General features: G+C 38.9%; 1 protein-coding gene across 3 annotated transcripts in view; it reads left to right on the forward strand.

The window, feature by feature from the left end:
• Nucleotides 1-583: 583 nt before the first annotated feature.
• LOC126091323 (eukaryotic peptide chain release factor subunit 1) overlaps nucleotides 584-24,599 on the forward strand; it is a 43,741-nt gene continuing 19,725 nt past the window's right edge. For 2 of the 3 annotated variants that reach the window (XR_007521267.1, XM_049907053.1), the window contains exons 1-9: nucleotides 584-1,017; nucleotides 1,216-1,391; nucleotides 2,783-2,910; nucleotides 4,145-4,295; nucleotides 4,451-4,641; nucleotides 18,166-18,295; nucleotides 18,409-18,629; nucleotides 19,253-19,400; nucleotides 19,825-19,932. Coding sequence is in view for 2 of the 3 variants with exons in the window: in XM_049907053.1 (XP_049763010.1) it covers nucleotides 917-1,017; nucleotides 1,216-1,391; nucleotides 2,783-2,910; nucleotides 4,145-4,295; nucleotides 4,451-4,641; nucleotides 18,166-18,295; nucleotides 18,409-18,629; nucleotides 19,253-19,400; nucleotides 19,825-19,904 (1,326 nt within the window). In the remaining variant the exon portion in view is untranslated. The remainder of the gene's footprint in view (nucleotides 1,018-1,215; nucleotides 1,392-2,782; nucleotides 2,911-4,144; nucleotides 4,296-4,450; nucleotides 4,642-18,165; nucleotides 18,296-18,408; nucleotides 18,630-19,252; nucleotides 19,401-19,824; nucleotides 19,933-24,599) is intronic. The other variant, XM_049907052.1, reaches the window with a different exon arrangement.

The raw sequence follows: 24,599 nt of genomic DNA on the forward strand, positions 1-24,599 counted from the left end.
TTTCTAATAAAAATACACAAACAGAATTAATAACCTCTTGACCAGTCCAATACTTTTTCTTTTCCTTCCCCTCACAAAAATCACTTCGTTTACGTTAACCGAAGTTTTAAAAGTCAAGTAGCAACCTGACAAACCAGCCACGACTGAAATGCGGAAGTGTTTGCAGAGCGAAATCGGGATGTCGAAGCTGAAATCCGACACTCTAATCCGCATTTCCAACAGCAATATTGAAATAAAACGTTTGAAAAGCATTTGTGGCTGGTTGCGTAATTCGCCAACAATCATTAACTCCGGCGGAGTTCGAAAGATTCTATATGGATAAAATAACAGTGTGTTGATTTACACGACCAATCATAAATGATATCGGGAATTCAGTTTACAGAAAATTGGACTAGAGTGTGATATTAGATCCTCTCGGAAATCTTGGTTGTGGTGACAGCCTGATCTGCAGCGTAGCTCAAGAGCTAGGTTAATTTGACCAATTTGGTTCGAAGTAGGCGGAGAAACGTACGAGTGGACTCAACATAAATTCAGAGAGACTTTTTATTCAATATCGTCTTGCAGTACTTTCTTCACAGGCGACAAGCTTTGGAACAACTGCAATGAACAGAGATTACAGTAGTTTGGGAACAGTGTTAGCATGCGTAGTGTTTTAAAAAATATCGGTCATATGTAAATGACACGTTTGGAACGGCTGGTCGCTAATGACTTAGGAAGACAGTGCGTTCAATCTAAATTAGTTTTGTGTTGTTGTGTCACAGCAGATCACACCGTTGGAGGTTGTTGGTGTCGTCGAGAAGGCCATCTGTCGTGCATGTGCGCCATTTTGCTAGGGTTTGGCACAGAGCTGGAAGGCACTGTGTAGATATTTAAGTACTATTTGGTAATCTAGTTGTATTACCATTGTGATTTTAAGATGTCATCCTCTTACAACAATACCGAAGAAAGTTCTTCTGATCGCAACGTGGAAATATGGAAAATAAAGAAGTTAATTAAAAGTCTGGAGATGGCCAGAGGGTGAGTAAACATGTGGTCACATACGTGGCTCTTACATATTGCAAAACATGTCGCAAAATTTCAGAAAGGATATTTTAAATTAATGCTGAAGATGAAACTTCGTGCAGTCAGTTGCTTTTAATATCAACTTGGGGAGTTGATTTTGCTGCCAATATCGAGTTAGCAAATTACCGTGTAGTCATTTTCGTTCTTTTTCAGAAATGGTACCAGCATGATATCGCTCATAATACCACCAAAAGATCAAATATCGAGAGTAAGCAAGATGTTGGCTGATGAGTTCGGAACGGCATCGAACATTAAATCTAGAGTAAATAGATTGTCGGTGTTGGGCGCTATAACTTCCGTGCAACATAGATTAAAACTTTATACAAAAGGTATGAAAAACATTTATTATGTTTTGAGCATTATGAGAAGTCTTAAGAACCTCGTAACGGTGACCGCTTTACATTAGGCAGATCATGTAGTAGTGTGACATGTTTGGTTGTTATGTAGAGGCCGCCAAACCATGACAGTGTAATTCTTGTTGGGTATTTGAGTATATTCCGCGAGAGAGAGAGAGATATTTTTCTTTGATGGTAACATTTGGCTATATTATAAAACGAGTGAAATTTGCAATAGTCTTGTGGTTCAGTGGTAGTTTTGTATTTGTGTGTACATAGACTAGATGATTTCTCATTTTTGATGAATTATCAGGAATTTGAAGCTCCCTGTGGTTATGATTTAAACTATCTTTGAAAGTGGATTTCACTTCCCTTTTCTGTAGCTGAGCTCATAATAAATGCTCCACTAGAAACCAGAGAGCTTTTCAAGCCTTTTATTAATCACTCATAGTGTTTCCAGTCTAAAAATAATAAATAAAGTGTTGAATGGTTTTAATGGGTATGCAGTAAATCATAGGTGTGTGGAATGTTAGCTTTATTCAAAAGCTTTAGTTATGGGTATAATAGTAAAAGAAATTTAGCATTTGTACTAGTTTCATAGCTGCTTTGTTTGGAGGATGTGTCTCGCAATAATGTGGAAGAGGAACTATTCTCATTTCACATGATGTAGACTAAATATTTTTCCTATTTTGCATATGCTGTGTTGGTTGACCCCTGTAGAGCTGTTGTGTAGGTAATTAAGAATTTAAAATTAAAGACTTAAGCCCTAAAACTTAAATGAATATATGTGATTACCTTGAAGTGATGGTAATATAGTTTTAAGAGAGTAAGAAAATTACGTGCAGTTTCTATTTGGGATTAAGATGTTTTATGTACTTGTTATGTTACTTTATAAATTGAAGAATTGATGTAGAAGTTGTGTGTATAATAAGATGTGTGTAATTTGATATTTCTTTGTGCTTGAATACTTTGAGTAATCTATTAAATTGTGGATAGAGCTCACACAGAGATCAAGGAACATATACCATATTATTGCCATAATGTGAAAATTAGTGTAATGTACATTACTTTCAATGCTTTAAAGAGTAACAGCTAGTAGGCTTGTTATTTTGTGAGAAATATTGTAGTGCATTCTTAGATGTTGAAATATTGTCACATATATCTGTAAAATCAAATGTTTTGGAAATTTTCTTATTTAAAACTGGAATACATTGGTTTCAAAGAAAGAAAGCAAGCAAGCCATTTTTCCAAACTCGAATGATAAATTTGTGATTCCTAGCTAGTAAATTTAAAAAATTTGTATCCAAATTCAGAAATGAAAATGTTTGATTGTATGTGGTTTCTGAATTGATAATATTTGAACTATTAATTCTTCAATGTTTCAGTGCCACCAAATGGGCTGGTAATATATTGTGGAACAATAGTTACTGATGAAGGCAAAGAGAAGAAAGTTAACATAGATTTTGAACCTTTCAAACCTATAAATACATCATTGTATTTATGTGACAATAAGGTAAGAGTAATAAATGTTTGTTCCATAAGGAAGTTTATTTTCTAAAAGTAAATTTTGGTATTAGTGGGAAATAAATTAGAGGTTAGCAATATGAGTGAAAGTATGCTGATGGGATGGTGTGATATTTTACATTTAATTTAGAACAAAGTTGGACTGTTAACTTAACATTATTTGCATTTTTTCAAGGAAGGGTTATTGCCTATGAACTGAATCATGTTCAGCCTTGTATATTCATTCATAATTGCAATTAACCAGTAATTGAGTTAAATTTGAGCCAACAGTTGCCTTAGAACAATTAGATTCCTGGTAAGGCTGTCATAACTTTTTAATGAAGGAGTTAGACAATAGATTTAGTTTCTGTGCCATGCAATTTTTTCAATGTATGTAATGTGGTAGTTAAAACTGCTACCGCTTTTAAAGGCATGTAAAGGTCTTCCACGCGAGAGGTTATAATGAGAAACTAATTGAAGAAGCCTGGAAATGTAGACATTTTGTGTTTGTGCATTGTACAAGTGGTTTAGCGAGAGAAAGTTGTTACCAGTGCAACTATCAGGACAAATCAGGTTTGTCAGTTTCTCTAAGGCCAAGCTCTGAACTGGTAATCCCTGGGATCTTTCTGGTCAAATCCAGTACAACATACCCTACTGGTGAGATCCAGTACAAACCAGTTTGCTCACTGAGGTCAAAGCCTTGCTCTTTGTCTCACCTGTTCTCGTTGTTGTGATTTAACCTTAATATAGCAAAAACTAAAGTAACTCTGACAATACCTTAAATGTAATGTCAGAGATATTCTAAAATCTGAGCAGCATTCTTTTTACTGACAGTTAAAAGTGCAATATTAAATACCTTATTAAGAAATGCTCATAAGTTCAACAAGAGTAGATGAGGTTATTTCTTTGGTTTTCTGAAGGTGTATACTCTTATTGGAAGAACAGATAAATATGAGAAATTCCAATTTAAATAAGTCTCCTTTCAATTATTTGAAGCATTGAATGGTTATAAGAATGTCCTTACTTTGACAATGGTTGAGACATTACAGCTTGTCAGAGAAATAATTAATCATGTGAAACTTCCAAAGAATCCTTAGAATTAAGCTACACTATTTAGAACATTTTGATATTGTACTTTGAAAGAACTAATTTTGTGAGTATTATGTTGATTACTCTGAAATCCCAATTCACCACAAGTGTCATTTGATTTATGTGGAAAACTAATAGATACGCCCTTTTTACAGTTTCACACAGAGGCCTTAACAGCTTTGCTTGCAGATGATAATAAATTTGGTTTCATTGTTATGGATGGTAATGGAGCTTTATTTGGAACATTGCAAGGAAACACGAGAGAAGTTCTTCACAAGTTCACTGTAGATTTACCGAAAAAACATGGTAAGTGTGTGTGTGTGCGTGTGTGTAGGTGAGAGAGAGAGAGAGAGAGAGAGAGAGAGAGAGAGAGAGAGAGAGAGAGAGGGCATTAAAATACACCAGTTAGGTATTGTTAATCTGTTGGAATGGAAATAAAAATAACAACTTTGTACTTACAGGAAGAGGTGGTCAGTCTGCACTTCGATTTGCAAGATTGAGAATGGAGAAGAGACATAATTATGTGCGCAAAGTTGCAGAGGTTGCAACAACTCTTTTTATAACGAATGATAAACCAAATGTAGCTGGAATAATATTGGCTGGCAGTGCAGATTTCAAGACTGAACTTAGTCAGTCAGATATGTTTGACCCAGTGAGTACATTTTTGGCTTTGATCTTTTATTTTATGCCAACTTCTAAAAATTAGTTACCTCACCAAAGTACGTATGGTGTTATTTGCTACATATATTTTATTAGAACAAAGTAACAGGCTTTTGCATGAAGAGCAAATGCAGTTTCGGGTGTGTGCATCAGATTGTCTGTGTGCTGTATTGTGGTGGTAGTTGTTCAGTTTACTTTTCTAAGGGATTCTGACTGAAATTTTTATTTCACTTATATCAAAGTGTCAGGTAATGTAAATCTCCTATATCTATATTTAACTGATTTTGCTGGTGTCTGCTATAGTTTCTGAATTACGGTTCACATTCAGAAGTAGGTTTAGAATCCCCATCCAGTCTTTTTTCCCATTGTTTATCTGAATTCCTGAAGTTGAATGCCAGGATAGCTACTTCGAAAAGTACACAGTTCATTTACTTCTCTACCCTTGCCCAGCATGAACTTGTGGCCCATATAAAATTGACAGAATGTTAAACTCTAATGTATATTTTTTTGTTGTTGCAGGAGTGTGTGTGTGTGTGTGTGTGTGTGTGTGTGTGTGTGTGTGTGTGTGTGTGTGTGTGTGTGTGTGTGTGTAAAAAAAAATTGTGTTGATATGATTGCATTGCTTGTAGAGTAACAGGGATGTTGGGCATGAATTACAGATAGTTGTATGATGTGCTTTGATACTCCTAAATCACATTTCATTTTAATGAATTAGTTGTTTCGTAAGACACAAATTGATCATCAATCATTTCCTTGTATGGGGGCATGTAATTGTTACATCAAATAGTTATGTAGCAACAATTCATGAAAACTTGTAAAGCTGTGTGCATGTAATAGCACAGAGAGTGGTGCCATGGAAGTTGGGATTCAAGCATATGTAAAAATTTTCAGTGAAAGCAAAACAAGATATTGGCTGGCTTGTGAGATTTGCATCAAAATGCAAACATCTTTATCACACTATCGTCATAACAAAGAAAACAATTTTTAACACAATAATGTAATTGGATGGATAAAAAATCTACTCTCCAAACGGTGGCAGAATGCATACCTGAAAAGGTTATAATTAGGGAAGGTTTTGGAACCAGTGACTCCTTCAGGTAGAAGGGTTGAAGAGAAAGGAAGAGGGATGAAGGAAAAGGGCTTTAGGTGTAGGGAAAGGGGTAGATTTTGGAAAAGTCACTCGAAAATATCGGTCAAGGGAAATTTATCAGGCGGGATGAGAAAGAGACTGAATCATTATCCAGGAGTGCTAGTTATGCAGGGGAAACCTTGAACTTTGTAACGTAAGAGGGGTACAGGTAGAAGTACAGCTGTGAGGACAGGTAGTGTGTTTCACTTGGATAGCCCAGTTGGTAAAGCACTTACCTGCAAAGTGCAGATGACCTTGATTGAAGTTCCAAAATGGCACAAACTTTTAATCTGCTACGAAGTTTCCCTAATATTGTTACCAGAATGGAGAGTATTGGAAGGATTTTCATTTGACATATCTAGAGCCATACCTTTCAACATGGGAAATGATATCTAGAGGCATACCTTTCAACGTGGGAAATGAACTGGCACTTTAAGGCTGAGGAAAGGACCCAAAATTCAGTTTCAAAAAATGCTGTCCTCACATTTGACATTTGTATGTGGAAATTGTGAAAATGTGAAATGCAACATTTCATAAAAATAATCACTGAAACATGTTTCGCATTATCGTTCATATGTAATTTTCCTGCCCGTACCTATTGTTTCGTAAATAAATTTGTAAAATATTTGACAGCTTGACTTATTGGGCTCCTATTATGCAGTCATTTATAAAAGCCTGGACCCTGCTTCAATTACCTTGGTACACTGTCAAATATTTTGGGAAATATCTATGGCAAAGTTATTTTCAGTGATGTTACAAGCTATGTATTTGTAATTGGATAGATAAAAAATACTCACCAAGCTACGGCGGGAGAACAAACACACAAAAAGGTTTTACTTGTGCAAGCTTTTGGAGCCAGTGGTGTCTTGTTCCAGCAGAAGAGTTGAAAGAGGCAGAAGAGGGGTGAAGGAAAAGAACTGGAGAGGTTTAGGAAAAGGAGTAGAGTCGGCAGTTCCCCAACAGCCGGTCTTTCCTTCTCATCCTGTCCAGTAAGTCTCCTCCAACAAGGGCTTCTAGGTGACTTTTCTGAACTCTACCCCTTTCCTAATCCTCTCCAGTCCTTTTTCACCCCTCTTCTTTCACCTTCAAGCTTTCTGTTGGGAGGACCCACTGGCTCTGAAAGCTCGCATATGTAAAACCTTTTTATGTGTGTTTTCTCCTGCCGCTGCTTGGTGATTGGTTTTTTATCGATCCAGTTAAGTTATATTGTCCAAAATTATTATTGTTGTTAAACTATATTCGGCCACTCAAAGCATATTTCTGCTGGAAAATGTGTGTTTAAATATTACAGTAATTTGATCAAAAATGTTTTTGAAATAAAGGAGAACACTGATTGAGAGCAAAAGCTTTGAGTCGAGAAGTACACTCAAGAGAAGGAAAACTTTGCTAGTTTTGAGAAAAGATCCTTTGATGTGCTAAAGTACAAATATACACACACAGAAAACACTTCTGCATGCACACTCAAACCTGTAAACAAGTCATTGTTGCTCAACTGGACAAGCTGTAGTAGAATCAGCTCCATTAATTGTATCTATTGGTATTTGTTTCAGGTTAACTGAACTTTTGAAGGATAGACAGCTCTTGAGTGAAAGCTTCCATATATTGTTACTGCTTTTGTACAAAACACTGCAAAGTCTGTGCTTATCTGAAGTTACAATTTAGACGCAGTCACTTGTAATAACCAGTTTGATATTTGACCAAATGCATTACAGGAAAGATTACAAAATACACTCCTGGAAATTGAAATAAGAACACCATGAATTCATTGTCCCAGGAAGGGGAAACTTTATTGACACATTCCTGGGGTCAGATACATCACATGATCACACTGACAGAACCACAGGCACATAGACACAGGCAACAGAGCATGCACAATGTCGGCACTAGTACAGTGTATATCCACCTTTCGCAGCAATGCAGGCTGCTATTCTCCCATGGAGACGATCGTAGAGATGCTGGATGTAGTCCTGTGGAACGGCTTGCCATGCCATTTCCACCTGGCGCCTCAGTTGGACCAGCGTTCGTGCTGGACGTGCAGACCGCGTGAGACGACGCTTCATCCAGTCCCAAACATGCTCAATGGGGGACAGATCCGGAGATCTTGCTGGCCAGGGTAGTTGACTTACACCTTCTAGAGCACGTTGGGTGGCACGGGATACATGCGGACGTGCATTGTCCTGTTGGAACAGCAAGTTCCCTTGCCGGTCTAGGAATGGTAGAACGATGGGTTCGATGACGGTTTGGATGTACCGTGCACTATTCGGTGTCCCCTCGACGATCACCAGTGGTGTACGGCCAGTGTAGGAGATCGCTCCCCACACCATGATGCCGGGTGTTGGCCCTGTGTGCCTCGGTCGTATGCAGTCCTGATTGTGGCGCTCACCTGCACGGCGCCAAACACGCATACGACCATCATTGGCACCAAGGCAGAAGCGACTCTCATCGCTGAAGACGACACGTCTCCATTCGTCCCTCCATTCACGCCTGTCACGACACCACTGGAGGCGGGCTGTACAATGTTGGGGCGTGAGCTGAAGACGGCCTAACGGTGTGCGGGACCGTAGCCCAGCTTCATGGAGACGGTTGCGAATGGTCCTCGCCGATACCCCGGGAGCAACAGTGTCCCTAATTTGCTGGGAAGTGGCGGTGCGGTCCCCTACGGCACTGCGTAGGATCCTACGGTCTAGGCGTGCATCCGTGCGTCGCTGCGGTCCGGTCCCAGGTCGACGGGCACGTGCACCTTTCGCCGACCACTGGCGACAACATCGATGTACTGTGGAGACCTCACACCCCACGTGTTGAGCAATTCGGCGGTACGTCCACCCGGCCTCTCACATGCCCACTATACGCCCTCGCTCAAAGTCCGTCAACTGCACATACGGTTCACGTCCACGCTGTCGCGGCATGCCACCAGTGTTAAAGACTGTGATGGAGCTCCGTATGCCACGGCGAACTGGCTGACACTGATGGCGGCGGTGCACAAATGCTGCGCAGCTAGCGCCATTCGACGGCCAACACCGCGGTTCCTAGTGTGTCCGCTGTGCCGTGCGTGTGATCATTGCTTGTACAGCCCTCTCGCAGTGTCCGGAGCAAGTATGGTGGGTCTCACACACCGGTGTCAATGTGTTCTTTTTTCCATTTCCAGGAGTGTAGATTGTTTATCACAGAATGCTCACTCAAACATTCCACATTTCTGTCCTTTGAATGTTCAGTTCTCGATCCTGGCGTGCACAGTGTGCCACACAGGTTTTGGTTACTTTAGAAGTCACTGATTACACACAGAAATCAGAATTTCATGTGTTCATCTTTCTCACTTGTTTACGTTTACTTTGCAGTGCTTCACAATCAAGTTTTATTCATTAATATGCAAATATGCAATGTTGCTCAAAATATAAAATTACAATAATTCAAAATTTTCCTTCTTAAAAGAAAATCTGAAATGATTTCTTTCTAACAGGCGTTAGTTTTACTGTTTTATGAAACACACATTAAAATATATATGCTTATTCTAATGTGAGAGTTATTGATAATCATTACTAAAATTATGGTAAATAAAACATGTAACACAATATTGGTTGAAATTTACAAAGGTTGTCAGTCTTTGTAAACAGAGAATGGGTACGGAATCTAAAGCTTTGGTTCAAGAGTGTCCTGGGTGAGGAGGGGGGAGAAACTGTTGTCATGTTATGGAGCACTGTAAAGAGGACTTTTTAAGTCCGGCATCAGGTCGTATCAACCTAAGGCTGCATGCCTGGTACAATTAGTGTATATTACGCAAAAGTAGTGATAATTCATGAAAGCTCATTAGATACAGCTGTCTTCAAAAGTGGTGTTTATTTATGTAAATGACTGAAATTAAATTAAAGCTGTTGTAATGCAATGTAGTGAGCAGAAGGAAGGTTGCCACTAGTCGCTATCGTCAGATCATGCTTATCATTAAAGCAGTGACCCAACATATTTTTCCTCTTCTAAACACTGTGAACCTGTAACACAGGTAGTTGTGACCCCAACATGCCGACTGAAAATCTTGTTTGCCGCACTAACTATATGTACGTGATCAATAACTTCACAAAAAGTCTGTTTTCCTGCTTTTTTTAAAGCTGTCTTTGAACTGGTGTACAATGCACTTTTTGCAGAAATCTGTATGAAAACGTTAAAGGCATAATCCATATCACTTCAGGCGGGGGGTTTACCTTCAATTTAGCATATGTTGAAATTAAGGAGGAAGTAATAAACATAAATTTTTTTGTTTTCTCCAAAAAAAATTCCTGCCCTGAGATACAGGCCTCCAAAGATGACACTGCATACAACCATTTTGAAGATGCGAATTTCGGAAATTTTTGTAAAATGCTATGTCTTTAACAGTTTCAGATATTTTGTTAGTTTTTTATTCGAAAGATAATTGCTTTATAATTGCAAGGGTATCCTCTGTTTGGACATATCTGCCAAAGTTCTTTCACTGTCGTCTTTTGAATTTTTTATAATTAACAGAAAATTTTTTTGAACAGTGCCAATCCAGGAAAGTTAAACATTTTTCTTTGGATTAGTACCATGTAGTACTACGTTCTCTGTAAAGGAGAGCTTCCACTTTTAAGTTGGACATCATATCCTTGCCACATTATATGAGTGGAGTCTCTGAGGCCCGCTCCAGATTTTTATTCAGAATTTCCTGTCACTTCGTACTTTCCGTGTCCAAGTTGGTGCCTCCCATAGTTCCCTCCCACCTAGAAGAATGGGGTCTTGCAGAACTCTGTATTGAGTGTATCTCTATTTTTAGTGGCTATTAATGGTCTAGCAGCAGCTGTAGGGCCGTCCATCTTGCCTTCTCTGTATGCAGATGACTTCTGCATTTCGTACTGCTCCACCAGTACTGGTGTTGCTGAGCGGCGCCTACAGGGAGCCATCCGCAAGGCGCAGTCATGGGCTGTAGCCCATGTTTCCAGTTTTCGGCTGCAAAGTCGTGCGTTGTGCACTTCTGTCGGCGTCGTACCGTTCATCTAGAACCAGAATTTTACCTTAATCATGATCCACTCATTGTAGTCGACACACATCGATTCTTAGGACTGGTTTGACACCAGATTGACATGGCATCCTCACCTTCGTCAGCTTTAAGCAGAAGAGTTGTCAGCACGTCAATGCCCTCCACTGCTTGAGCAGCACAAACTGGGGTGCAGATTGCTCTACGCTGATGCAGACAGATCCCGCCTTGACTATGGGAGTCTGGTTTATGGTTCGGCGGAGCCTTCAGCATTGCGTTTACTTGACCCAGTGCACTGCAGTGTCATTTGCCTAGTGACAGGGACTTTAAGGACAAGTCCGGTGACCAGTGTACTTGGGAAGCCGGAGTCCCTCCATTGCAGGTTAGGAGTGCACAACTGCTGGCCAGTTACGTTGCACAGATTCGTAGTTCTCCTACACATCCAAGTCACTGTTTCCTTTTCCCGCATCGGCAGCCCAGGTCTGGGCTTCCAAATGCAGTTTGTGTCTGATCCCTTCTTTCCGAACTGGAATCCTTGCCTCTACCACCTATATTTGAGATCCATTCACGTACACCTCCATGGTGTACACCTAGGCAGCGCCTTTCACCTTTCACATGGCCGTAAGCACTCTGTTAACCATGCGACTCTTCGCTGCCACTTCCTCCAGGTTCTTGACATGTACCAAGGCCACGAACTGGTTTACACAGACAGCTCGATGGCTGATACATCGGCTTCACGTATTGTCCATGGAGGAGATATTGAACAACATTCCTTGCCCGCTGGCTGCAGTGTTTTCACTGCTGAGCTGGTGGTTATATCTCGTGCTCTTGACCACATCTGTTCATGCCATGGGGACTCTTTTCTTCGATGTACTGATTCCTTGTGCAGTGTAAAAGCTCTCTACTAGTGCTAGCCTTGTCATCCTTTGATAGTGACCATCCAGGAATCCATCTATGGCCTGGAACCGTCCGGTCGTTCATTGGTGTTTGTCTGGACTGCAGGTCACATCGGAATCCCAGGCAACAAACTTGGCGACAAGCTGGCCATTCTGGCTATGTGGAAACCACTTATGGAGATCGGCTTCTCTGCAACTGACCTGCGTTCAGTACTACGCCATAAGGTTTGGTGGCTTTGGCAGACAAAATGGTATAACCTCAGCACGCGCAGCAGACCACATGCCATTAATGAGACTACGAATGTGTGGCAGTCCTCCATGTGGTCCTCTCGCAGGGACTTTTTTTTTTTTTTTTTTTTTTTTTCCTGCCGACTCTGCATTGTCCACACTTAGGTGACACCTGGCTACCTCCTGTGATGACCCACCTCAATGTCGGTGTGGTGCCCGGCCGCTGACAGTGGCCCATATCTTGGTGAGCTGTCCTCCTTTGGCTGCCCTGCGATGGACTCTTCAGTTACCGGACTCGTTGGCAGTAATTTTAGCGGACAACACCTCATCGGCTAATTTAGTTTTACGTTTTATATGTGACGGTAGGTTTTATCATTCTATATAAGTTTTGTCCCTGTGTTCTCCACTCTAATGCTTTTAGGGTGGATGTTTTAATATGTCACAGAGGGGCTGGCTTTTCCTTTTTATTCTCTGGTCGGCCAGCCATAGTTACCTGCTCTCTTGTTTTTATCCCTTCCACCCATTTCTTGCTTCTCTCTGTGGTTTTCTTTCCCTGTTTTGTCCATAGTAGTGTTGGTTGTCCTTCTGTCGTTCTTCTGGTTCTTCCTTTCTCCTGTTATTGTGCTGTAGGTCTCCTTTTTCCTCCTTTACTGGGAACAAGGGACCGATGACCTCGCAGTTTGGTCCTCCCTCCCCATTTCAACCAACCAACCAACCAACCAACCAACCAACCAAGGTGTTAGTCCTGTTAAGAAACTGTAGTCAGTGGAGTTTAAGTCATAAGCTCCATGCCTCAAGAAAGCGCAGAGAAATTACTAAAGCAATGGACGAATACACTACAGCAAAACTGACCACACTCTTCAACGTAGAAATTCCATTTTCAGAAGAAAATGAACCAAAGCACTCTTGCACCTCTTGCCAGGAATTTTTTCACAAATATCAATTCAGCTGTTGAATATTGTGCATACTACAATGAAAAAGTGCAAGTTTTAACTGTTATTCCAGAGACATTTTCAAAGAAAACAATTTTGAACCACGTTTCATCAGTATCAAAAGTACATGGTAGACAAATCAAGAAATGTGAAGTCTGCAAAAGGAGTCTTTGGAAGACCATATCCCTATTATGGTTATCCTGTAGAAGCAGCTCAAGTTTAAATAGTGCAGTCATTTTATTTGGGAGATGGATGGGACTGTTCTCGCCAGAGTGCCAACAAAAAGACATTATAACAGCTCAAGGTCAAAAAGATGTGAAAGGAAACAGGTATATGACTCACAGTATTAAAGAAACTTTTGCAATTTATGAGAACTATACAACTTCACATATTGGAAGATCAAAATTTTATGGACTATGACCTAAGTGAGTAGTTACACACACACACACACACACACACACACACACACACACACACACACACACACACACACACTTAGAGATGTCTGTCTGTGTGTGTACTGCACAAATTTTGAACTTCATGTGGTAACTTTGAAGAATTTACTGAAGCATGAGACATGTTGGTTGGGTGTGTGAAGTCATTAGTAGTCTGTGATGTAAAGCGAGGCGCTTGTGTCAAGAATGTGGTGTTCACTTTCTGTTTGCAATGTTTTGAAGATTGTAGTGCTCCAGTTCCTATTGGTTCAATAGAAAGGCCTCACTCTATATCAAAGGAAGATACTGAAGTTGTGGAACACATTTTTAGTTCATTGACTGACTAATTTCAGTACAAAACACAGAGTACAGAAGTTGCATAATTGAAACCTTTTAAGTCTTTGGACCTTTCTTTGGAACTACCTAAAATGCTTGAAAAATCACTCTTACTCACGTTTCAAACCTAAAATTATGTTAAATAAGGCTAGGTTTTGATTTTTATGAGCCTGTTATGTGATAATGTGGTAATAAAACAGGTTTTATGTGTGGCAAAAATTTCATTTCTTTATAAAACCTGGCGAAAGGCTATTTACAATTTGTACAGAAACCAGATGGCAGTTATAAGATTTGAGGGGCCTGAAAGTGAAGCAGTGGTTGGGAAGGGAATGAGACAGGGTTGTAGCCTATCCCCGATGTTGTTCAATCTGTATAATAAGCAAGCAGTAAAGGAAACAAAAGAAAAATTTGGAGTCGGAATTAAAATCCACAGAAGAAATAAAAACTTTGTGGTTCACCAATGACATTGTAATTATGTCTGAGACAGGAAAGGACTTGGAAGAGCAGTTGAACAGAATGGATAGTGTCTTGAAGGGAGAATATAAGATGAACATCAACAAAAGCAAAACAAGGATAATAGAATGTAGTCGAGTTAAGTCGGGTGATGCTGAGGGAATTAGATTAGGAAATGAGACACTTAAAGTAGTAAAGGAGTTTTGCTATTTGGGGAGCAAAATAACTGATGATGGTCAAAGTAGAGAGGATATAAATAAATGAAGATTAGATGGGTAGATCACATAACTAATGAGGAGGTATTGAATAGAATTGGGGAGAAGAGGAGTTTGTGGCACAGCTTGACAAGAAGAATGGACCAGTTGATAGGACATGTTCTGACGCATCAAGGTTCACAAATTTAGCATTGGAGGGCAGCGTGGAAGGTAAAAATCGTAGAGGGAGACCAAGAGATGAATATACAAAGCAGATTTAGAAGGATGTAGGTTGCAGTAAGTTCTGGGAGATGAAGCAGCTTGCACAGGATAGTAGCATGGAGAGCTGCATCAAACAAGTCTGAGAACTGAAGACACAACAACAATAACATAAAACCTGTTCAACCTAAAAGTGGAAGCCCTCCTTTTCAGGGAGTGTAGAACTATATGGTACTAATAAACAGAAAAATCAATTTTGTGGACTGGCATTTTTGAAAAAGAAAAATTCCGTAAATTATAAAGTTCAGAATGCTATAGTAAAAGAACTTTGACAGATAAGTCTAAATGGAGGATTTCTTTGTAATCATAAAGCAGTTATCTTTCAAATAAAAAACAATAAAATATCTAGAATTGTTCCAGAGATACACCATCACCAACTCATTCCAGCCAAACACTACATATTCTTTGGAATGGGTTGACAATATAACATGATCACAAGCAGAATCAGTGAAGTTGAAAATAACTGTACACCATAAAGCAAAATTTGATCACCTGCAGAAAAATCTAAGACAGATTGCAGGAAGTGATACTGTAATTTAACTGACAGACAAGTGGACAAGGATACAGTGAAAATCCTTGCTAAAGGGCTAAATTTTGCAGCAACCCAAAAAGTTATTCCAGTTGCAGATTACATAGGCTCCATGGAGGCAAGAGGTTCACCACAAAATGTGGAGCATTTAACAAGGCATCAGTATTAAGATCAAACATCTCCAAGGAAGAAAGAATAGCATTGAGAAAGCTATTGAGGAGGACAATGAAACTGTAGTTCTGCCAGTGAAGGGCAGTGCTGTGGTCCTATTGTCGTGTGGACTACAAAAGAAGGTTTTAGTCTTATTAATGACATTGCATACTGACATATGCCTATCTTAAGAATAAAATAAAGAGGAAGCTGATGCTTCTCAAGGAGTCAGGCATACCGTGTAAAAGCATTAGGGTCTCAGAACATGAGCAGTGGTGCCATCAGGCCTATATGACCTTCCTGAGGTACGTAAGGAAGGAATTCCTCTAATAACCGTAGTTAGAAATATTTGTGCACGTACATGCCAGGCAGCAAAATACCTGATGGCATTCTTAGTAGATAAGTAGGGAAGTTCAGACACAAAATTCACAATTTTTCAGACTATTACACTACATCTATTGAGGCTCCAGGATACAGGTAATATGATCTCCCTGTTCATGAGTTTTCCACTTTAGGATTCTTCGAACTAATCATAGATGAGTTTGGCAATTGTTTTGAAGAACTTTTTAGGCATGATATGACATACTTATTTTCTATTTGATGAAAAATATTATGAACTATAACCAATGGTGTGGTGATTGTGTAATCACGTTGAAGTAAAGACACTAATATCTGCCAAGTTGAAACCAATGTGTTTCCATCGGTACGTGGATGATACATTTGCGATGTGGCCACATGGAGCAAAAAGAAACTTGAGTTCCTAGCACATTTAAATTCTATTTATAGTAATGTAAAATTAATGATGGAAGTTGCAAAAGAGCCAACTACCATTCCTTGATGTGTTAAGAGAATAACGAACAGATCTCTGTGTCACAGTGTATATGGGAAACTTGTAGACCCTGGCCTTTATCTCCATCTGTTACAAGAAATTTGGTTCGTAAGACTGGTTCTCATCACTTGAGACAAATGAACCTTGCTGAAGAATTACACCATCTACAAATAGTGATCTGAAGGAGTAGGGACTCGGATCATCATATTGAACAGGTGATGCAGTCAAAATCAAGAACCCCAGAGAAAGAAGTTGAACTCAAGACCAAGCAAGAGAAGCCAAAAATTTCTTCTTTACCTTATGCTGTCCCTGTAGGCTCCTATGGAAACATGACATTCAGTTTATTTTGCTTCCGTCAACTAAGATGAAAAGTATTCTTTGTAACATTAAAGATGGTTGACTCCCTGTAAGGTGAGTGCATGTTTTCATTCCCCTTGTGATTATGGCATATCATACATGGGACGGACTATGACAATAGTCAAGAAGAGACTCAAAGAAAATCAGCAACACACTTAACTAAAACAAACAAACAAACAAATCGGAATATAATAATGAAATGAAATATTGAGAGACCATGGTTCAAATGAGTTTCTGGGATAGCATAGTTAAGCAGGCTATCGAAATAATCAGTAAACCTAATAAACAAAGGTGGTTTTAATTTAAATAAGGCTTGGGGTCCGGCACTAAGTTTATTAAAATCTTGTTGCTCATAACATCTACCAGAGCTGGTAAACGCTGAGAGAATTTCCATATCTTGAAATATCAGTGAGAGCTCTGAAAAACAAAACTGTATCAAAGAACATAATATATTGAAAGACAAATTGAATAATTTTAAATGCCTAGTAGATTTTCTAGCCAGTGGAAATTTGTAACTGTTCCATTACATGAGGTTAGCTGTCTTCAAAAAAATATTGAAATTAATGTGAGTAATTTGTGTGGAGGTACACTACATCTTGGGAGTGAGTGTATGTAACACAGTGGCATTAAAGTTTCATCACGCGAAAGACAAAGAAAATTTGTTACGGAAGTTATCTGTGTAGATTAGCTTGTGTTAGCTACTTCATCGTAAAAATTGCTGCACAGTAGTAGTAAAGTGTCTCTAGAAGATGGAATATTGATAGTGCCGTTTTGAGAGTTATAGTCTGATAGGTGTGAAATGGTCCAGCTACTCTGAAAAATATGTTCCATTATTTAGAGTATTTAATTTTATAAAACAGTTTCAAATATGGCCATATGTAACTCATTGTTAATTTAGGAGTAAAAGCAATGGATATAAATGTGGTATGAAAAGTTCTGATGGCAAAATGTTACCTTTACCTCTGAGTTATTTACATTCTGGGAGAACTTTCCACAGCATTTTTATGTTTCTATTAATTAACAGTGGGCTACCATTTACAATCTTGGTTTGTACTTTGTCGAGTACAGATTTGTACATATCATGCCAATAACACAAGTCTGTGGTAAACACAGCTGGTGATGGATGTGTGTGAGTGTTGATTACCATTTGCATTTCTTACTTAACATTTGTCTAGATGTACATTCTTTCTCCGTATTAGGTTTGCTTCCTATACCAGACATTTTTCTATCTGATTTTGAATCATTGTATGGGTTATGTTATACTTAATCGGAATTGTATTATTTTACTGACTACAAGGAATGGATTATGGTCATTATATGGATTGTCGTATAAAGTATCATACCGTAGAGAACTCCTGCAAATGAGTGTTATGAAGCTGTTTGTATTTCTTTAAACTGTCATGGGACTGCAGGACTCTTGAATCAGCCGGGAACTTTGTACATAGAGCGTGTTAGTGCCAATCATTTGTTTGCGTGATGTTGCTCTGACTATCCAAATCATTTTCATATTTTATGCTGCCATTTGGAATCATTCTGACCTCCAGATATGCAGCTGCCCAAGAAACTCAAATCTAGACTCCAGTACGTGTGGCATCAGTCTATGGTGGTGTCTCAGGTTGAAGTAGCAACAAAGCAGTACTTCCTTTCAAAATGCTTTGGAACATTTGAAAAGTATTAGAGGTACAATAACTTTTAAATGAAGTTTCACAGGATTTCGTATAGTGGTTATTGTTCATTAAGTAGTGATTGTAATACTGCTTGTATGAGTGTTATAATTTGGCATTATTTTCAGAGACTTCAAGCAAAAATCATAAAACTAGTTGATGTTTCATATGGAGGAGAGAATGGATTTAATCAAGCAATTGAGTTAGCTGCTGAATCTCTTCAGAATGTGAAATTCATTCAGGAAAAGAAGCTTATTGGTGTGTAATATTTTTTAATAAATGTTACTTTTTATCTGGGTTTTCAAAATGTACTTGAAGTTGGAATCCATTGTAAAATTCATGGCGGCTCTTCAGTATTTTGTGTTTTACAGGACGTTATTTTGATGAGATCAGTCAAGACACTGGAAAATATTGCTTTGGTGTTGAAGACACTTTAAGAGCGTTGGAGCTGGGGTCTGTAGAAACTCTGATCTGTTGGGAAAACCTAGATATTCAGAGATACGTGTTGAAAAACCATGTGACCTCAGAGGAGAAAATACTGCATTTAACTCCAGAACAAGAGAAAGACAAGACTCATTTCACTGACAGAGAGGTAAGATATTTCTCCTTTACAGAATGCATTTGAACTTCCAGATATTCCACCCTGTAAAAGAAAAAAAGGGGGGGGGGGGCGATACAGCTGTACAAATGTAATGAAAGAGGAACAATTTTGTTTATACCAATTGGTATGTACCTTTATTCAGTAAAACAAGCCCACACAATACATTTTCTAGTGGCAGTTTCTTTGTTGACGTTGATGGCATGACACTAGGTGCACAGACTTTGTCGAGGACATTTCCTACGTATGGGAAACACAGATGGAACAATGCCAAATGTTTGTGTTTGGTGTTATTGTAAAGTGAAAACTGAAAATGTAACTCTCACTGTAGACATCAATAAATGGCAGCAGGAGTGTGCCACCGAACAAAATGGTGCACAAATGAGTTTCCTTGCCTGTAGCAGTGTAGGAGTGAAATCCAGCAAATATTTTGCGTACAGCAGCAAGACCGTTAAGCTGTGACATATACTTCAATGGGGAATTCCAATTTGGTTTTTCACTGATTCTAACAGCAGTAGTTTTATACTGTGTAATGTCTGTAAATATGTAATATATTTAGTGTGTCATTCAGGATGTGGAAATTTTCTTGTAATTATATACTCATTCATATTTTGCAGAGTGGAGTTGAACTTGAGTTAGTAGAATGCCAACCTCTTTTAGAATGGCTGGCAAACAATTATAAAAGTTTTGGTGCTACACTCGAAATTATAACGGACAAATCGCAGGAGGGTTCTCAGTTTGTCAGAGGATTTGGTGGCATAGGAGGTATGTGTAAATGACTTTTCCTCAGAACAACTGTACATAAATTACACATTTTACATTGCAATGAAATTCCATGAATAACATTATTTCTCCTCTTTATTCACATCTTTAAGTTTGATGCTTAGTGTTGAGCTAAAAGGTGCAAAATACAATGGTTTCTGCATAGTACTGCATATCTTAATATACTTTTTCATAGTTGTAAACAAGGGCCCAGCTAGGGACTGCACTACAAACTTCTGAATATAATTAAAGGACTGTTACTTATATTTGTCAGGTGGTCTGTTTTGCACTTTTTAGTGGGTTGCTCTTCAGTGAATTTTATTGGACTTGACAGTGCAATATGTACCTTTGCACTGTTTTCTCTCCCTTGTGATTGCTCAAATTGAAGAGTTGTTGAGGTCACGATAAATGTTGTGTTTTCATTCAGGAATTCTGCGCTACAAAGTTGACTTCCAGTCTCTTCAGGCAGATGAGCCTTTGGATGATGTCGACCTAGATGATTACTAAGATCTTTTGGCAGATCACATTTCATAAGGTAGTTAAGGCAGTGCCCCGCACTTGATAGTTGCTGTAGTTTCTGCTGCCTGTACTGCCACAGTTTAGCATTTTGTTGTTTCTGCACTTTTGCATTTGTGCTTTTAGTTTTCTGAAATTCATTTTATTTTTGTATTATAAATATACATATAAATGAGAATGTGTAAATTTTCTGTTAGTTGGTCTTAAAAACGAATGTTCAGTGAATTAAGATCAGATTACTTCAGATTAGCTGGAGAATGTAGGTTTCAGTTATTTTACAGATTTTGCAGTCATTTTAGATGTTCAGTATATTACTGGGCGGTTCATCCTTTGCCTGTAGACAATGAGCTCCTGTAATAATATTTTACATGAATTATCCAAGTATAGTAGTCTTCCAAATCACTAAATATTTAATCAGGATGATTGTATCAGAATGACAGTTCAAAGCAATAGAAAAAGTTACTTTTGATAATGCATTTCGGTAATTCCTGTTCAATTTCTGATACTTGGCTGGGGACTTACTTTTGACTAAACCAAATTTCTACATGCTCTTTCTTGAAGGGGAGAGTTAGTCTGCAGTCCTTTACTCATTTTTGGTTGGAAGCTTCTGAGTTATTTAGTATGGCATGTTATATTTGCATGGTTCATAGATTTGTTGAGATCACATTTTGTAACCGTTGAGCACGACTGAAGTATTTCCATTTTCAATGCATTTTGTCTCTTAAGTTAGAAAAGCATTCAACATATTCTTACAAATGATTGACTTATTTGTATGTGTTGTAAGTTGTTTATCAAATTAAACTTGACTAATCCAGAGCAGAAGCAAATACCATCTGTATTGTGATGCTATACCCTTTCAGAATCAGTGGACAGACTGTCCTTGTCTTCAGTCAGTATTTTTATTTTAATGTGGGTTTTTTGTGTTTCCAACAAAGATAGTATGTCAATTATGTCTGTTGGCTGACAGCGTTTCCTTTGTTGCTGTTATTACAATAGTGGTGTAGTTTTTTTAGAGTGTGGGAGTATTTTGTGTTGCCCTGCAGTGTGCCTTTTGTCATTCCCAGAATCTGTAATTAACATAAAGTAGACTTGTATCTGTAGTGTGTAGTTTGTTAGTTGGCAATATAAACACTCGAGATACACTTGCTTCCAGTTTCTTTTACTGAATTTTGTAGAATGTAGTTGTTTGTTGGCAAAACTTATGTTGAACTGTTATAAATGACATTTGTGTGTGTTATACAGCAAGAAAAGTAATTACTTTCTGCAAATATTGTTTATTAAAAAACAGGAGTATGCTGCTACTATAACTGACAACATTTGTTTGCTGAGTTGTGTTTAGTCATTCACAATAAAGCTTTTGTGTGTAAAATTTGGCACTGATCTCTTAATAAGCATTAGGAGTGGTTAACTGTTAAAAGGGAATTAATGAGCCATAAATAGAAGTCAGTGAATTCTCTCTCTCTCTCTCTCTCAGCACTGATTAATAATGAAAAGCAATGGTATGCATAGCAACAGAAACTGAGAACAAGAAAAATTACAAACTGTAGTAATAAGACACAAACAATGGTTTTAAGGATTTTATATTAAATAACAGAAGCATTGCATTGAACAGTTGTAGAACTTAATCGTTAAGTGACATAACAATGAGGAGCAGCTTTGGATTTTATAGTTCCTAAATTTCTTGTGATGGGACTGTAGTAGGAGGTAAGGTGGGATGAAAACAATGAGAAAAAACGAAACTTGAAACTTCCTGGCAGATCAAAACTGTGTGCCGGACCGAGACTCGAACTTGGGACTTCTGCCTTTCCAGGCAAGTGCTCTGCCAACTGAGCTACCCAAGCATGACTCATGACCCATCCTCACAGCTTCAATTCTACCAGTACCTCGTCTCCTACTTTCCAAACTTCACAGAAGCTCTTCTGCGGACCTTGCAGAAATAGCACTCCTGGAAGAAAGGATATTGCAGACACATGGCTTAGCCACAGCCTGGGGGATGAGAAAAAATACCAAATAGTTCATTTAGCAAACAGTTAAAATGTAACACTTAGTGTATTACTGACACTAGTTGTGAGAATTTCACCAAAAGTACAGGGCAAGAAAAAATTGGGGGAAAATCTGATCTTGTGACTGCAGTGAATGGAAAAACTTCCTTGTTGCTTAAAGATACCTGGAATGGTGTGTTGGAAGCAGCATACCGATTGGATGTGCAAGACTTGTTAATACTAGATTTAATTAATCAGTAATCTGTTGTACCATAGTATTTCAAATATTCTGAAGGGAAACGTGTATGAAAAGATGGAGCTCTCCAGTTATTATTTTAATCTGACTTTCATTCATCATCATTATCATCATTTAAGACTGATTATGCCTTTCAGCGTTCAGTCTGGAGCATAGCCCCCCTAATACAGTTCCTCCATGATCCCCTATTCAGTGCTAACATTGGTGCCTCTTCTGATGTTAGACCTATTACTTCAAAATCATTCTTAACCGAATCCAGGTACCTTCTCCTCGGTCTGCCCCGACTCCTCCTACCCCCTACTGCTGGATCCATGAGTCCCTTGGGTAACCTTGCCTCTCCCATGCATGTAACATGACCCCACCATCTAAGCCTGTTCGCCCTGACTGCTAAATCTATAGTGTTCATTCCCAGTTTTTCTTTGAATTCCTCATTGTGGACACCCTCCTGCCATTGTTCCATCTACTAGTACCTGCAATCATCCTAGCTACTTTCATATCCGTAACCTCAACCTTGTTGATAAGGTAACCTGAATCCACCCAGCTTTCGCTCCCATACAACAAAGTTGGTCGAAAGATTGAACGGTGCACAGATAACTTAGTCTTGGTACTGACTTCCTTCTTGCAGAAGAGAGTAGATCGTAGCTGAGCGCTCACTGCATTAGCTTTGCTACACCTCGCTTCCAGTTTTTTCACTATGTTGCCATCCTGTGAGAATATGCATCCTAAGTACTTGAAACCGTCCACCTGTTCTAACTTTGTTCCTCCTATTTGGCACTCAATCCGTTTATATTTCTTTCCCACTGACATTACTTTCGTTTTGGAGATGCTAATCTTCATACCATAGTCCTTACGTTTCTGATCTAGCTCTGAAATATTACTTTGCAAACTTTCAATCGAATCTGCCATCACAACTAAGTCATCTGCATATGCAAGACTGCTTATTTTGTGTTCACATATCTTAATCTCATCCAGCCAGTCTATTGTTTTCAACATATGATCCATAAATAATATGAACAACAGTGGAGACAGGTTGCAGCCTTGTCTTACCCCTGAAACTACTCTGAACCATGAACTCAATTTACTGTCAACTCTAACTGCTGCCTGACTATCCATGTAAAGACCTTTAATTGCTTGCAAAAGTTTGCCTCCTATTCCATAATCTTGTAGAACAGACAATAACTTCCTCCTAGGAACCCGGTCATATGCCTTTTCTAGATCTATAAAGCATAGATACAATTCCCTGTTCCACTCATAACACTTCTCCATTATTTGCCGTAAGCTAAAGATCTGGTCCTGACAACCACTAAGAGGCCTAAACCCACACTGATTTTCATCCAATTGGTCCTCAACTAATACTTGCACTTTCCTTTCAACAATACCTGAGAAGATTTTACCCACAACGCTGATTAGAGAGATACCTCTGTAGTTGTTACAATGTTTCCTGTTTCCATGTTTAAAGATTGGTGTGATTACTGCTTTTGTTCAGTCTGATGGAACCTGTCCCAACTCCCAGGCCATTTCAATTATCCTGTGTAGCAATTTAAGACCTGACATTCCACTGTATTTGATGAGTTCCGACTTAATTTCATCCACCCCAGCCGCTTTATTGCACTGCAATCTATTGACCATTTTTTCCACTTCCTCAAATGTGATCCTATTTCCATCATCATTCCTATCCCATTCTACCTTGAAATCTGAAACATTACTAATCGCATTTTCACCTACATTGAGAAACTCTTCAAAATATTCCCTCCATCTGCCCAAGGCATCCACAGGATTCACCAGCAGTTTTCCTGACCTGACTTGTCATTTCCTTCTTACCTCCCTTTCGAAGACTGCTAATTACACTCCAGAATGGTTTTCCAGCAGCTTGACCCAAAGTATCCAACCTGTTTCCAAAGTCTTCCCACGATTTCTTCTTGGATGCTTTCTCTCTCTACATGGGTTCTGGTATGTAGCCATTTTTGATACGCCTTCTTTTTCCTTTTACAGGCTGCCTTGACTGTATCATTCCACCAAGCTGTTTGCTTCATCCTACTTTTACACACTACTGTTCCAAGACATTCTTTAGCCACTTCTAGTACTGTGTCCCTGTACCTTGTCCATTCCTTTTCCAATGACTGTAATTGACTACATTCAACTAACTGGTACCTTTCTGAGATCGCTGTTGTGTACTTGCACCTGATTTCCTTATCCTGAAGTTTCTCCACCCTTATCCTCCTACATTTGGACCTGACCTCCTGCACTTTCGGCCTCACAATCCCAAGTTCACTGCAGATTAAATAATGACCAGTGTCATCAAAGAATCCCCTGAATACACGTGTGTCCCTCACAGCCTTCCTGAATTCCTGATCTGTTATTATATAGTCAATGACAGATCTGGTTCCCCTGCCTTCCCAAGTATACCGGTGAATGTTCTTATGTTTAAAAAAGGAGTTTGTGATTACT

Source organism: Schistocerca cancellata, chromosome 1 (assembly GCF_023864275.1).
Source record: "Schistocerca cancellata isolate TAMUIC-IGC-003103 chromosome 1, iqSchCanc2.1, whole genome shotgun sequence".
NCBI lineage: Eukaryota > Metazoa > Arthropoda > Insecta > Orthoptera > Acrididae > Schistocerca > Schistocerca cancellata.